This window comes from Bactrocera oleae, chromosome 6 (assembly GCF_042242935.1).
Source record: "Bactrocera oleae isolate idBacOlea1 chromosome 6, idBacOlea1, whole genome shotgun sequence".
Lineage (NCBI taxonomy): Eukaryota > Metazoa > Arthropoda > Insecta > Diptera > Tephritidae > Bactrocera > Bactrocera oleae.
In genome coordinates, this window is record NC_091540.1 from 19,008,061 (window position 1) to 19,025,381 (window position 17,321).

A 17,321-nucleotide genomic window follows, 5' to 3' on the forward strand; every position below is an offset into this window, starting at 1 on the left:
GGAGAGATGTATTGATTTTGAAGTGAATTTTCTTAAACTATTTGAGATTTTAAGCTGGAACCAAGAATAACAGTATTAGGTATAAAATGTTACTTCTAAATCAGTTCTGATGTGATTTTGTTAACCATTGCAAAATTTTGAAATAAAAAAATAGCTCACTTTTGAGCGGCAAAACAAAAAAAAATTTTACACTTACTGCCAACGTACAATTTAAATACAGTTATCTAGCAGGTACCGTTGCTTTTGTCTGTTATTATTTGCGTATGGTCAAACTGTACCATTTAGTAAGTGAACTTCTTTTGTACGGTTGTAGTTTTTTAAGAAAAAAAGGTGAACAAACAAACAATATTTAAAAAATAAAACTACTTTTTTTCAGTACATTATTGCTAAATTCAAACAGTCTACTTAATTTGGAAGACTTGATGGTAGTGGAATACCCAGGTTAAAAGTAAAGTTGTTCGAGTATCCCCCAAAATATTTGGCGATATTGACGCCAAGGTGTTGGACAAAGTTGGCATTGCAAAAGTCCATCCTTAAACTGCTCGCAATTTCTTCGTTTCACCTAATTTTATGACGTAAACACCATGAAACAAGCCACACTTATCGAAGGTAAATGTTGCGAAACGTTTACTATATTCCAAAGAGTATATCCACCGTGATAACGAATTTTGTGATTCTGTAATTTTTTACCTATGAGTCCAAATTTAATATATTTGGATCTGATGGTCGTCGATTTCTATGGCCAAAAGAGGGGTAAGTGTAAAGGATAAAAAAATGAAAAACATACTTAAGGCTGTCAGCAGGGAGGAGTCTTTATTGTGTGGTGTAGGGTGTAGTGATAGCAAATGGCGTCGGTAACCTTGTCATCATCGAAGGAATAATGAAAACAAGAAAAAACGTTAACTTCGGTTGCACCGAAGCTATAATACCCTTCACAAATACCCTTACAAGAACTTGATTCCGAACGTTCAATTCACCAGCTATATGATATAATGATCTGATCTGACCAATTTCTGCGGAGAATAATTTGTTGCCTTAAGCGATAACTCGTGCCTAATTTTGTGAAGATAAGATCAGTTATTATGGCAGCTATATGCTATAGTCATTCGATCTATACAATTTCTTCGGCGATTAGATTATTATAAATTGCCTTAAATAATAATCCATGCCAAGTTTCGTGAAGATACCGAAATTAAATAATGGTTGTTGAACAACGTGAAAAGTATTTTTCGTAAAGAATGTTGTAATGACAATTATAGCAAACTGCAAGTTCTTGGTCTACGTATTTTTGAAGAAAACTGGATTTTTAAAAATAATTACAATTACATTATGAAAATTAATAAAGCGGTCTTTTTCAATTTTATATGCAACTAAAAAGTTTTAATAGTTTAGGAGATAAGTCACTTCAAAGTTAAAACATCCCCCTGTATAAGTTTTTTTTCGTTCAGTGTATATTAAGAGTGCTACGAAAGTGGTGCTTAAAATGCATTTATTTGGATTTTATCTATGAAGTATTTGCATCGAATTTTTAAATTTTTAGAAAACTAATGATCTTTTAGTAAGAAATATACTTAAACGTTTCGATTTTGTACATAATTTTGTAAATTTATTCAGTTTAATTTTCTGCCTGGGATGTTAATAAAAAATTTACTTTAGTTGAAACGATTAAATATAGTGAAACAATTGCAAAATACCGAATTTTAGTACCGTGCTATTGCAACACAAATAAAAGTTTAAAACTGCCGAAAATGTTTCCAGCAAGAAAAAAGTTCGCAAACTTTCAACCGGTAAAAGTGCGTTGATATTGATGTTAATATGTGAATGGATAATAAAATGTGAAATCAAAACATTTTTTTTTTTTAAGTACAAACATTAGCTACATTTAGAGAAGTTATTGCTTAATATAGACAAAAATACTTATGATTGTCGTGAATATTTAGCTAATGGAAGGCTTTTTTTAAGGCTACAACAATATCATAATATGCTACCATTCCTGCGCTACATTTGCTTTGATTTGCAAATGAAAATTAAAGAGAAATTTTTGCCTCGCCGAGTTTCAGGAGAATTTCTCTTTCAGGTATACAAATCCAGAGGTTCGATCCAAATCATTGGTATAGCAAATGGCTTAGCCCAGGATTTATCTTGATTCCTCACAGGAAATTCAAAATAGCACTGTTCCATTAATGACGTGAAATTACGACGCTGAGATTTAAAAGTTAATTCTCTACACATACCTTCATAACTGTCGAGGTCATTAGAACACTTTTGTGACATGTTTACGATGTAACAAACGTATACTCGTTGTAAGTGAGTCAAATGCAATACTTTTACAGTCGCATAAATGGAGTTATTTAAAAAGGACACGTGTATGAGATCAGAAATGAATATGTAGCTGTCACAAAAAACTAGACGTGATTGACTATATATGTACATATGTATGTAAGTTTTTTTATTTTATTTTTTAATTTCAATCATTGAAATGAAATAACCATAGACATTACATAAATGAAATTAAGCATAATGATAGATAATATATGTGAGTATATGACTAGAACATTATTTGAACCTACCTTTTATATTAACGAATCTGTTTAGGAAAAAATGCTTTTTACACTAGATATTTAAGCATTTTTATTTAAAAGAAATTAATAACAAATGCCAAGAAATCAGCATCGTTCTTAATCAAAAATCAAGTCTTTGTATAGAAATCTTTTTTTATTTTACGAGATATCTTCATAAAATTTGGCATGAGTTATCGTCCAAGGCAGCGTTGCAATGTTTAAAGAAATTTTACAGATCGGAACACAACATCATATAGCTTTCATAAAAACTGAATGAATGAACGATCAAGTTCTTGTATAAGAACTTCTTTATTTGTGAGGGGTATCTAGCTTCGTTACAACCGAAGTTTACGATTTTTTTCATGTTTTTATATATCTTCATAATTTGCAGTATGATTGTAAAATGCTACTCGTTATTTGTTGTGGATTTGTTTTAATACAATAGCAACATAAATTCGGAATTTTAATTTTACCTGACTGTATGTAATATAACGTAATGATATGTACGCATGTAAACAAAACTAGTAAGGAGCATAGGTACATACATATGTAAATACTCGTATATTATCAAAGCAATTGATGTGTCATCGAAACGTCACCATTACGCTGGCAATACTGATAAAAGTTATCAATCGGTTAATCACCAAAATGAAAGGTGAAATTACCAGAGATATGACAAGTCATGTCAAAAAATTAAAAGGTATAAAAAACTAAAAACCTGTACCCTTTAGTGTAGATATATGTATATACATATGTGTGTACTTATATTCAATTATATAATATTTTTCTGGTTGCTAATATCGTTATTACCACTGTTTTTGCTCTAATTTTTATACTCTTACAACATGTTGCTGCAGAGTATAACAGTTTTGTACACTAATCGAGTTAGATATAGAGTTATATATATATAAATGATCAGGATGAAGAGATGAGTTGAAATCCGGGTGACTGTCTGTCCGTCCGTCCGTCTGTGCAAGCTGTAACTTGAGTAAAAATTTAGATATCTTTTTGAAACTTGGTACCGTAAGACGGTTGGTATTGCAGATGGGCGTAATCGGACCACTGCCACGCCCACAAAACGCCATTGATCAAAAACAACTAAATTGTCATAACTAAGCTCCACAACAAGATACAAGACTCTTATTTGGTATACAGGTACACATTAGGGAGGGGCATCTGCAGTTAAATTTTTTTTTTTAAGTAGGCGTGGTCCCGCGCCCTAATAAGTTTAATGTGCATATCTCCTATACCACTGAAGCTATAATTACAAAATTCACTGGGAACAAATGTTTTTAGCATCTCTATCGACGGTGTGAAAATGGATGAAATCGGGTGACAATCCCGCTCACTCCCCATATAACAGTACTGTTAAAAACTCCAAACAAGCCAGAGACATTAAATTTTATCTCTGGGATGGTATAAGATGATTTTATAGGAACCACGTTCAAAATTAGATAGTGGGCGTGGTATCGGCGTAAAACTTTGCGTGAATAATACGTTTAAAGAATGCCACCTTGTGACCAAAAACTATCTAAATTGAACTAAAACTGTTCAAGCCCCTAGGTACTGAATATGTGAACCCTAGTGCATATATACCGAAAATATCGGTCAACACAAAACAAGGCGGCAAGATCCTAAAATAAATCTAAAACGAGTATACCATTTAACTTTGCGAGAGTATAAAATGTTCGGTTACATCCGAACTTAGCCCTTCCTTACTTGTTTTAATATAAAGTTTGCCAGCACCTGAAGGAATTTCTCGGCCTTTGATTCTTGCCAGTTGCAAGAATATAAAATGTTCGGTTACACCCGAACTTAGCCCTTCCTCATAAAGAACCTTTTCAACAAAGCTAATACGATAAACTGATAATGAATTATAATTATACTAAAAATGGAAACAGGAAAAAAATTAACAGAGCCTCACAAAAGTATTCGGAAATTATATTTTGTTAGTAAAAAGAACCCAAAAGACTTTGTTATTATTTCAAATAAACTTTTAACTGTGACTTTAAATAAAAACTTTTGGGCGTTTTTAGTAATGCAAACTGATGCAACAGGTTCGAAAAAGCAAACCACAATTGAAAGATCGAAAAAGCATCACTGTCGCTGCTATTTTGCATAAACGCGCAAAACTTGAAAAATAGTTGCACAAAAAATTACACCAAAACCAACTATGCTAGCTAAAATTTTATTGTAAGTGATTTATATATGAATTTCCGGATTTTTTTTTAAATTTTATAGTAGAAAGAGATTGCGTCAAGTACACTAATGCAATCAGTTTTGTAATAATCCGTTTGGCTTTAAAGCTATTCGGAATTAATAAATTTTTTTTTGTACACGATTCATTTTCTTTTTTTAGTGTTGTGAACTATCGAATAATTTCAACTATCGATAGTTAATAACTGAATGATATTGACTATCGAATTAATTTTTTCGTTCATTCATTTATTTATTTAAATTTAATAACTAAGGCCAAGTCGTGGTATTTTATTAATTTTTAATTAAATCAATACAAAAGTTTTTATGTTTTTTTTTAATTCATTTCAATATTTTAGTAAACTTAAAAATTGTATAACGCAGTAAAGAAATTCAATATAAAATAAATTCAAATATAAAAAAGCATGTAAGAAAATTTAATCAAAATTGCAATTTAAAAATATGATTTGATCAAGCTTTTAACCTTTTAGTCTATTTCTTCTGTCATTTATTATTTGACCAGCTTTAGAGAAAACCCTTTCAGAAGGAACTGAAGTAGCATGTATACCAAAATGTTAATGATTCTTAAAATATCTGGATTTTTTCTATAAACTCAATAATTATGGCATTTTGTGTTTTATTCTTATGTATCCAGTTTAAAAATAACGATAAATTAAATCGTAACAATAATATTAATTATTTTCTTAACTTACACTTTAAAAATAACAATAAATTAAATCGTAACAATAATACTAATTATTTTCTTAACTTACATTTCAAATATGTCAGCAACTACCCTTTTGCTTTGTTTCTGATAACAAACCCGATGAAATTGGTTTCCGTGACACCCAAATCCGATACAATTTCTATTTCGAACGTCAAACCAATTATATCTGTATTTAGCAGAATTGCATCAGCAAATTTTGCTTCCGCTACTTTTTGGTCAAGTGCAGTCCAAGGAGATAATTTACTTTTACGCCATTTCCAAATGCAATCTTTTTAAACCGTGGGTCTAAGAATGTCGAACAGCATTTATGGAATCAACAATTTAGGATGTGAGCCACACATAGTGGTGTTTTTTATAATATATCGCTCATCGTTTGTTTGATTTTTGCGCCGTTGTCACTTACTATCGTAACTATTTTGTGAAAACACTTGTCAAATATGTTTTTTGATTCTGTGGCTATATTTTGGGCAGTGTGTGAGCCGATCACTTCTTAAGTTGAAAAAACAGTTCTAGCTGTCAGAAGTCCACATATCTGTTGTTAGAGAACTGTGTGAATTATTTCGCAAAATGTCATGAAGCTTTTTCCGTGTTTCATTATATTTTGCAGGCAACATCGTGTTGGAAAGAAGTTTCCTGTTTGGGATGGAATACAAAGGCTGAAGTTTTTTTGTATATTCACGGAATCCTTCATTTTCGGCAATAGAGAGTGGTTGTAGATCTCTTGTACCCATTTTAATAAAAGATTCACCGATACTTCTTTTTTCAGTTTCTGAAAGCTCAGATCACGTGCTTGTAACAAATAACTTTGTTTGCATTGCCCTTATTTTTAATAGTTCACCACCTGAAACATTTCTTTTAGGTAATATATAGTACCAATTTGCCAACTTGCTTAATTCAAAAGCATTGGAATGTTTTCCAACCAACAGGAAACTGTCAATAAAGCTTACCAAATATCACCGATGACCACATGAATCTACTTTAGTCACCTTACTTGAGGATGGCCCCTATATTATTCATAAATCTATATCTATTATGAGTAGTATGGAAATTTTTGTCTTAAATCTATTTTAAGCATCTTTTAGCTTCTACCATTCATACATGCATTCAATTTCATTTCCATTATTATACATAATTTAACATAAATCATTCAACATAATTTTGAAATACAAACAGTTTAAACATTATTTGTACATTTGCTGAATATAATATTATTAACAGTAGGTGAAGTCCTTAAAACCGAATAAATTAATTTGTACAAAACAGCTATGATAGAAATCCATTTGCATACGCAAAAAATCATTCATTCGAAAAATCGTTCTAAATCGAAAAAATATGATTTTTGAAAACTATCGGATGAATGAAAATTGCTGAACTATTGAATAACTTGATAGTATGACGAACACGGATGATAGAACAAAATCAAATCGACGATAAATTGCCAGAATTAACTAGGCAGCAAATTCGTAGTAGTCAAAATGTTCTATAGGCGAAGTTTTGTTAAAGATCTACTATATAAGGGCTGCCAGATTGTGCAGCAGACAAAGTTCTAGTTAGAATGCTGTCGTGTAAAGAGCAATTGAAATATAAGCAAGAAGTTGTAAGCTCGGATAATAAGTAGTAAAGCGTTAAGTTGTTGGAATTAGAAATAAAGATAGTGTGTATAGCCATTAAATTGGGACTTTTATTTAAGTGATCGAACTCAAGAGTGTGTATAGCCATTAAATTGGGACTTTTATTTAAGTGATCGAACTCAAGAGTGAGTTATAGGTAGACGATTTATCGATAAATCTGTTATAATAGTTTTTATTTGATAGTTCTCAGCACTACTTTTTGTACCTTTTTAATAAAAATCGATAATATTTGCTATCTAATTCGTAAGTATAAGTAGTAAGAGTATCAATAAAAAATATTTAGCACATTTTTAGGTTTGAAAATGCAAATTTTCAAATGCGCAGTGCTGCCAGTATTTACTGCATTATCGAAAAAACCCTTTTTTTTTGTTGTTTGTTTGTATAAAATACACGGAAGTTGCGGCAGCGATCAGGAAGGCCGGAAAAATGTCAAGGCCGTGATAAAGCTGTTATCATGAGAAAAACAAGAAAAAACGTTGGCTTCACCGAAACTATAGTGAGATTTACAGGTATATTTTTTATAGGATAAAAGGATATTAAAAGGTGTTTATTCAGATTTTGATTGGTCAACTTGGATGACAACTATAAACTATACTATACATCGTCCACGACGTGTCCTTTTGGGTATTACAAACTTCATGCCAATCTAAGTAGTATGTCCTGTTGAGGGTATAGATAAAGGAAAGACACGTACTTCAGCTCCAAAAATTAATCAAAGCCTTATGTGTTAGCGATGAAAATATGTAGTATATGCAGAACGCTTAAAGCTGCTAACTATATTGGGCGAACTCCATAAATGAAGTCGCCTATAAGTGAAAAAATAGAAATACGTTTTTCGAATTCGCAAAAACGTACGTAAAGCATGGTATCGTGTTTTATTCGAAAGTAACTTTAATGAAATGAAGTTTAACATATTTGTACCTGATTGTTGCAACAAAGTTTGGCAAAAGTACATATATGTAAATGATCAGGATGCCGAGACAAGTTGGAATCCGGATGACTGTCTGTTCGTCTATCTGCCACGCCCCAAAATACTGTTAGGGGAAAACCTTCAAATTGCTACAACTAAGCAAGAAATAAGATATGGAATTTGGAAGAGGTCATCGAAGTAGGCGCGACCCCGCTCTTTAATAACTAAATAGTAATAAAAAATTGACATTGGACATGAAGAGTAATGCTATACCTCAGAAACTACTGGATCAATTTCAACTGGATTTAGGTATACTGTACAACAATATGAAAATTAACGATATTAGACTATGACCACGCCTATTTTCCTTATATCACAATTTTAAATTCCGTTTGATTATTTTGCTTTACGGTATATAATACGAAACAAACCTTAATGAAGGTATGGGAATAATACTTTGCACAAAGAGTGCCTTCGAACCATAACTTTTAAATTTCCTTAAAGCCTTAAGCTCGCGAGCGAAACCAGCTTATCTACTCTCACTTGTACAGAACACATCGTGTTTAACTATGTTTTAAATTAAAATTATTAAAATCATACACAACTGATAAGTAATTTCGATTTCTCTGCTATTTGCATTTTCCTTATAAAAATTATAAAATACTTTTATAACATACTGCCTGCTGAAGTATGAGCGCGGCGTTAACGTTGGGCATAGCTGTTTTAGAGATATATACTGGTGCTGACGATCGGTCCATACGTTTCTTGAGCCTAGTCTACCTTCTTACATTACACATAAATTTGAATGCGTTTTCATTAGTCATAGTCATATTTTTTATACTTAATAAAGCATCTTTAGGTACAACATTCCTTTGCGTCGAACTCTGTTTCGCTCCAGTTCTCAAGTTAAATATGATATGTAACGATTGCATTGTTTTTGTTTTGAATACAAGATTATGTATAATTCAATTTTCGTTGCGAATTGTTAAGATATCCAATGATGGGTTTCGCATTGTACACATACATCGTGTGCACGCACGCGAGCACAAGTGGGTAAAGTGCATTGCCTGCACACCGCTTACTCTACCTTGAGTTGACATGAGTACATGTGATTAGAATTACTTTATAGTACATATATATACAGCTAAAGTACTCTTCTGAAGAGATTGCTGCGAACGTCGCGAAAATTTGTTAGCCTGGTTAATTATGCATGTGAGAAAAGTTATATACTGGGTATGATGATTATAACGGTCACCATGATAGCGAGCTGGCAACAGTTGCTACAGGTTCGGCGTTTCTATCTCTTGCATTCGTGTTTTTTTTTTTTTTAATTCGAACAAAAATTCTTTTTATTTATCGGCCTGTGTGTGTTTGTGCTTTTTAAGTATATGTGTGTATTTATATTGTAATGCATTCAATTGCATGCCGCGTGTGTGGCATGTTATCACTACGAAGTCTTAAGCCGTCTATGGTGTGAGTAGTATGCCGTGAATGAATGTAATGTTTCATCAAAGGAAGTCACCTTAATAACAAATCAGCGTGACGTTTCTCTTTTTTTATATTACTATAAAATGTAGACATGCAGTGGATTGCACTCAAAATGGTACAATTCATATAACAAAAGAAATGATATCTTATAATATTACATTATGATTACATTAAATTAAAAATAGTTGAAATTATTACTCTAATTTCTACTTCTGATAAATAAAAAATCAAAAAAGATTATATCCGTTACGAAGTTTGTAAACGAAAAGAAGGAAACGTCGAAGACTCTATAAAATATATTTATAAATGATTAGCGCAACGAGATGAATCAATTTCGCCATACCCGTCTGTCTGTATATACGCGAGCAATTCCTCAGTTTGTAAGATATTGATCTGAAATTTTGTCTACATCCTCTTCTCCCCAGGAAGCCGTTCATTTGTCGGAACCGTCGATATCGGACCACTATTGCATATCGCTGTCATACACACTGAGCGATCAAAATCTAGAATACTTGTAAAGACATTTTTTATTTGTGCAGGCTGTTTAACCGAAGTTGACGTTTTTATACTCTCGCAACATGTTGCTACAGAGTATAATAGTTTTGTTTACCTAACGGTTGTTTGTATGATCTAAAACTAATCGGAGTTTGGTATGAAGAAACGCGTTGAAATCCAGGTGACTGTCTGTCCGTCCGTCCGTCTGTGTAAGTTGTAAATAAAAATTTAGATATCTTTATGAAACTTGTTACACATATTTCTTGGTACCGTAAGACGGTTGGTATTGCAGATGGGCGTAATCGGATCACTGCCACGCACGAAAACGCCATTAATCAAAAATAAATAAATTGCCAACTAAGCTCCACAATAAGATACAAGACTTATTTGGTACACAAGATCACATTGAGAAGGGGCATCTGCAGCTTAAAATTTTTTAAAAAGTGGGCGTGGTCCTGCCCCCTAAAAGGTTTAATGTGCATATCTCCTAAACCACTAAAGCTATAATAACAAGATTCACTGAGTACAAATTTTTTTAGCACTACTATCGACAGTGTGAAAATGGATAAAATCGGGGGACAAGCCCGAACACTCCCGATATATCAAGCACTAAACACGCCAGAGACATTAAATTTTTTCTCTGGAATGGTATGAGATGAATTTATAGGAAGCGCTTTCAAAGTTATACAGTGGGCGTGGCACGCCGACTTTTAGCTGAAAACCCATATCTTGCGATTTGCTTAAGCGATTTCAACTAAATTCGGTACATAACATTCTTCTCAAAAAAATGGGCGAAATCGGACTACAACCACGCCTATTTCCCATATAACACCATTTTAAACTCCGTTTGATTCTTTCACTTTCCAGTATACAAATCAAGCAACAATGTTTGTATCGGGGTAAAACTTTGCGTGAATAATGCGTTTAAAGTATGCCACTTGTGTGCGTTGTGACTAAAACTTGTCTAAGTCGAACTAAAACTGCTCAAGCCTGCTTTTTACCGAAAATATCGGTCAATGTATAAGATATATAATTGAAGTAATATATGAAACTCTCGATAATAGTATGTTTTTGTGTCAAAAATGGGTTGAATCGGATCAATACTTCCTATAGCCCTCATATACCTAATATAATTTCTCATAATTTGAGTGAATTTAGTTTACAAATTGCTCTAATAAATTTCACTGTGAATGTAAAATATTAAAATATTATATATAAAGAAATCTCAAACAAGCATACCATTTGACTTTGCGAGAGAATAAAATGTTCGGTTACATCCAAACTAAGCCCTTCCTTACTTGTTTCTTGTATTTTTTTCACAATTAATGGCAGTAAACGAGGAAGTTTAAGTTTTTTTTTTATATAGGATACGTTTATCGTTTTCAAGTAAACATGCTCATTTAATTTTATTAAGATATTTTACCTGGAAAATGTCCATGTCTGGTATAATGGGTTATGAAAAAGTGTGCTGAAACTCTTTCGATCGGACCATATATTGTATAAAAATACTATTTATTCAATGTTCAATTTTGATATATGTAAAAAATGAATACGGAAAGATTTTTATACTCTCGCAATATCTTGCAATACGGAGTACAATAGTTTTGTTCACCTAACGGTTGTTTGTAACATCTAATACCAATCGAGATAGATACAGAGTTATTACAAGATGGCATTCTTATCTTATGTTGAAATCGGAAATCCGACAAATCCGCGCCTGCTTTCCATTTATCAAAATTTTAAATTCTGTATGATTCTTTTACTTTACACAATATAAATCTAGCACCAATGAAGTTGAAACCTTGCACAAATGGTCATGTTGGTCAAAATGTGTGATATATTAATGGATATAAATGGATTTTTGAAATATGATGTGGTTTAGCGCTGAATATGAATGAAATTGGTCTAGACCGTTCTCTAATCCCTATATCCCTAATATAATGACTGTCGATTATTTGGTTGCCTTTTTGTTGAAACCAAGTAAGTCTACGACCTACATAAGTCTTACATAAGTACGACCTACATTAAGTTAAAAAGATACCAATGAAATTGCAATTCATTCGGTTTCTTCGAATAATGCTTGTTGAATTCTTAAGCAACATGTTGCTACAGAGTATAACAATTTTATTAACCTAGCCGTTGTTTGCAACATCTAAAACTAATCGAGATAGATATAGAGTTAGATACAAGTATATATTATATAAATGATCAGTATGAAGGGAAGAGTTGAAATTCGGATTTCGGTCTGTGCAAGCTGTAACTTGAGTAAAAATTAAGATTCCCTAAAGAAACTTGGGACACGTGTTCCTTGAAGACGAGTTTATAGTGGGGCGTAATCGTAGTAAAACGAATTGCATTACAAGGGGGCATCTATTGTTGGAAAAAAATTTTATAAATGGGCGTGGCCCCGCCCTCTTATTTGTTTAATTTAAATATCTCCTAAACCAATCAAGTTATAATAACCAAATTCGTTAAGCGTGGCACCGTCCAAATTTAGGTTATACAATTCAAGAACTAATCAATGTATCCGCATAAAACTTTGCACGAATAATGCCTTTTAAGTGGGCCACCTTATAATCAAAAATTGTCCAAATCGGACCAAAAGTTTCAAGCCCCCTGATACCATACTGATATGTAGACCCCACTTCTTATTGCGTACTTTTTCATCGAAAATATCGGTCAATCAGTGAGATATATTATAGAAATTCGGGGAGAATCTTTTTGTGATAATACTACATATGTTTATATGTGAAAAGTGGGTTGAATCGGATGAAAAATTCTTTTGACCCCCACATACCTAATAGAAACTTAAAGCTGACTTTAAACGGCATATGTATATCGGCTATTGAAAACTTGGCCTAGACCTAATATAACATATATCAGGATTGTTAAACATCTAGTTATCTTTATACCGCAAATATTGTTAATGTTTTGTGAGGTACCTTAATGAAACTCAGAGAGCACCTTCTTGATATAGTTTAGTGTCGAAAATATGTAATTAGGCCACGAATTATTTATTATGTGTTCGAGCATACCTGAGTAATGTCAAAAGTTTGTGCAATCAAGCCATATCTTTTCTGTTCCCAATATACCCTAATAGTGATTACCGACTTCCCAAATTTTGTAAAAAAATATAAAAAATAATATTTTATTACTGCAATATTAAATAAAGCTAATTGTGCCTATGACTTTCAATATAAGTTAATAAGATACCAAATTTGATTGTAATCCTTTTACAATTTCGGCAAACGATGAATATATTTCACAACATATTTTAATATAAAATTTTGCTAACATCTGAAAGTGTTTCCTTTGATGCTTCCAAGTTGCAAGAGTATAAAATGTTCCGGCTAAACCTGAACTAAGTCCTTTCTTACTTGTTTTTATTATAAAGTTCTGCCAACAAATTGCAAGAGTATAACGAGCTTAGCGCTTTCTTACTAGTTACATTTGAAATAATAAAAATGCATTGTTTTTATTCAAGGAAATTCGTGATCACTGTGAACGTGAAGCTAGTGAAAAACAATTTGGCACTATTGAATCGGAGAAACCTTACAATCGCTGCCTAAACAGATACAGGGACGTAAACCCGTACGACCACTCTCGTATCATCATCCATAGGGGCAGTGTAGACTACATAAATGCAAACCTTGTTCAGGTAAGTCAGTAATAATAATAAGTAAATTAAGAGTTTACATGATTTTCTTCGAGAAAAAATTACCTATTTTCATATAAATAATATTTCATTCTAAATTTTTGTTATCTTAAAGATACACATTTGACAAGAATTTCTAAACTTTACGTAAAAAAACGTAATTGTGAAGTAATTTGTTAAGTGACCCCTCGGAATAAAGGTTAGACCTCGTGTAGGTAGAATTTCTAACGGGATCATCCAAAGAGAAAAATTACGTTTTTTAATTAAGAACATAAACAAGATTTTGAACAAAGGAAAACAAGTAAAATTTGACTTTTTACAGACCTTTTTACAAAAAAAAAATCAAATTTCGGTGAACATTTCTGTATATTTTGTTTTTTAAATAGTTGTAATCGAAAAAGAGAAAAGGCCCTTCGTCCAAGTCATGGTGGATTATATCGAAGACCATTGTAAATTTTTAGCAAGATCGGAAGATCATTTCTCGAGAAATCTTGGCTAGACAAAGGCGTGTTTAAAGTTTTGAGTGGCAATAGGGCTGGCCTTGAAAATTTAGGACAATATTCTAGAAATGTGAAATTGAAAAAGAAATTATATTTTTAGAAGCCGTAAAACCCATGTATCCTTTCTGCATAGAAAACAAATATGTACCTTATTTCTCTATTATTTTAATTCAGCTGGAACATGCCGATCGCAAATATATTTTAACACAAGGACCTCTAGTCGACACCGTCGGGCACTTTTGGCTAATGGTTTGGGAACAAAATACCAAAGCCATTCTAATGTTAAACAAATTAATGGAAAAGAAACAAGTTAAATGTCATCACTATTGGCCGGACAGAAAGGGTCCTGATAATGCGTTAAGATTAAAAGAAGTTGATTTAACCGTGGAGTTTCTTCGTTGCGAAGAATATCAGAACTTCTGTCGAAGATGGTTCAAGTAAGTAGATACACGATTAAATTAAACAAGATGTTAATTTAATTGAAAAATGGACAAAACTCATTTTAAGGTTAACAGATCTGGAGGCAAACACCAGCCGTGAAATATTACAATTCCACTACACAACATGGCCAGACTTTGGCATTCCTAGTTCGCCAGTAGCGTTTCTACAGTTTCTAAAACAAGTGCGTGACTCAGGAGCACTCGATGCCGATGTGGGGCCAGCAGTTGTGCATTGCAGTGCCGGTATTGGCCGTTCTGGTACATTTTGTTTAGTTGACTGCTGTTTAGTTTTGGTTAGTTAATTTTTTTTATTTTAAATGTGAGACAGTAATATAACATATTTCTTATTTTACCTGCAGATCGAAAAGGAAGGCGAATCGAATGTTTCTGTGCAGGATGTTCTTTTTGAGCTGCGCAGATATCGCATGGGCTTAATACAGACTGCAGATCAATTATTTTTCTCTTATCAAGCAATTATAGAGGGTATTAAATTGCTCAAAGATCCAGTAAGATATTTTATATACTTCTCTCATTCGGTGAATATTTAAAAATATTAACATGCGAAATGATTGTAGGAATTTCTAAATTACAAGGAGACTCCAATTACCAGCAGTGGCAGTGCACATGACCAGTATGCTACAGATGTAATAGCTAGTGGCGATGTTCCACCACCGTTGCCACCACGCACACATTCCCTAACACTGCCAATGGCCTGTTGTAGCCCTGCCGGTTCATTAACGTTGAACCTACACGGTAAACCATTACCAAAAATACCAGCCAGCGAAAGTTTTAACGAAGAATTATACGCTCTCACCGACAATGCAAATCACACCAGCAAGGATGCATTGAATAATTTCATAAACAATGAAAAAACAGAAGATAGTTTGTCGAATAGACCGCTGCCACCTTTACCACAACAGCCTCAATTCACTCAAGCCTCATTGGATCGTGTATATGAATCAGAGAGTGATGAAAATGAATGTTACGAAAATGATGAAAGTGAAGACGATAATGATGAGAAAATTAAAGAACAAAGTGATGACAATTTGGACGATATGAAAAACGCTAACGCTGTCCATGAACGGAGTATAAGAAGTGAACGGGCTAGCGGCGGTGGTGGCGGGAGCGGGAGCGTCTTTAATGAACAATTGGACGAAGTTAAGTTAAACGGCACCGATGTTTCAAAAAGTAACTCAAACACCGTAGGGTAAGTTAGCATCGCCTTTGTATGTAAGTGCATGATTCTTTAACAAGTTTATCAATTCTTTATAGAAGTCCCGAAAATGAGTTGAAGCGGCGAAAACGTGCCGAAAGACAGGCGAATATCGAGCACAAGGTGAACGAGATCAAGCGAAAGCAACGAGAAACCGAAGAGAGCAAACATGCGGCGAAGAAACGAAGGTCATTAATTACCTATATTGCGGCGGGTGTTGTTGTGGGTGTGATTTGTGTGTATGCATATTCGAAACTAGCCTAAAGCAAAACAAGAGTTGCAAATAATGGTAAATACAACTGAGCGGCGTAAAGGTCGCAGTCAGCATCAATTGATAGTTAACTTTGTGTAGCGCACATGCTCTAAAGCGCTCCATCATTTACATATACAATAACGCTCTCGCCAATAATATCGATAACAATGCGAATATGTTATTATTTAGAATATTTAATGTTGATTGAATTAATCAAAGTTAATATTTTGCATGTAATTGAGACGCAGATTATCCAAATACATTAATTCATTCATAAATTAACCACAAATAGTATATAGTTATCTACATAAGTTGAATAAGATGGAAAATCTAGAACCAAATTTGTAAAATGTTTACTTTGACTTACTTTCCAATGCATTTGCATAATAAACGTTTTTCTCCTTTATTGACATAAATACCTAGAGCTCTATATTTTAACGTTGGTTTCAGTTATTTACATCCACAACACGCACAAGAAACCACACCCTATGCACCTAAAATTCATACATTCTGGCATATTTTTACATATATTATTATTTTTTTATAAGTCTCAGCCAATTTATTTTCATATTTTGCAATCTAACTACAAAAACCAATTGCTAAACATGTATATGATTATTTGTAGAACCCTTTAAATTCAAGACAGCTATCTTTTGACCTTGGACCAAACTATTTATAACAAAGAAATTCAAGTCGAGCGTCGAGCGCCCAAAATGTGTCTTGCACACTTCCTATTATTTTGACCAATCCTGTAGAATTTCTTCTTACTGGTTTAAGGCCAATAGTTGTTAGTATGAGTTTAAATAAAAATTTAAGGTTTACAAAATAGCAAAATAATTTCAGCTCGATTTGTATATGTAATTAACCGCAATAGACTGAGAATATGTATAACAAAAACTAGAACAAATTACATCTTTGTAAATATTTACAATTCATAACATTATAAAAATAATAGAAAACATAAGATGCGTAGTTCTAAGTTAAGAAATGCCACACTTTTCTTTCTAATTGCACCAGATGTTTCGGAAGAATTTTCTTAAATTTCTACGGCATTTTTATTTTGAGTAAACCATAATTGTCCGATTTTTTTTTTTTATTAAATATTGTCAAAAGCTACAGATATCAAAATAATTGGAAATTTGTCAGAACTGTATTAAATGTTTGAAAATTGGAGCTAAACAATTTCAATTTTTTCTTTGTATATTAATAACTAATGCTAATAACGTTCAACCGTGTACAGACATAATCATTG

General features: G+C 32.7%; 1 protein-coding gene across 2 annotated transcripts in view; it reads left to right on the forward strand.

The window, feature by feature from the left end:
* Ptp61F (Protein tyrosine phosphatase 61F) overlaps nt 1–17,321 on the forward strand; it is a 40,130-nt gene that overhangs the window by 19,585 nt on the left and 3,224 nt on the right. Inside the window, exons 2-7 of one of the 2 annotated variants that reach the window (XM_014232876.3) lie at nt 13,493–13,666; nt 14,338–14,600; nt 14,671–14,896; nt 14,963–15,109; nt 15,179–15,810; nt 15,876–16,485. In XM_014232876.3, the coding sequence (XP_014088351.2) occupies nt 13,493–13,666; nt 14,338–14,600; nt 14,671–14,896; nt 14,963–15,109; nt 15,179–15,810; nt 15,876–16,080 (1,647 nt within the window). In that variant the 3' untranslated portion in view covers nt 16,081–16,485. Of the gene's footprint in view, nt 1–13,492; nt 13,667–14,337; nt 14,601–14,670; nt 14,897–14,962; nt 15,110–15,178; nt 15,811–15,875; nt 16,486–17,321 lie in introns of those variants that run through there. The other variant, XM_014232877.3, reaches the window with a different exon arrangement.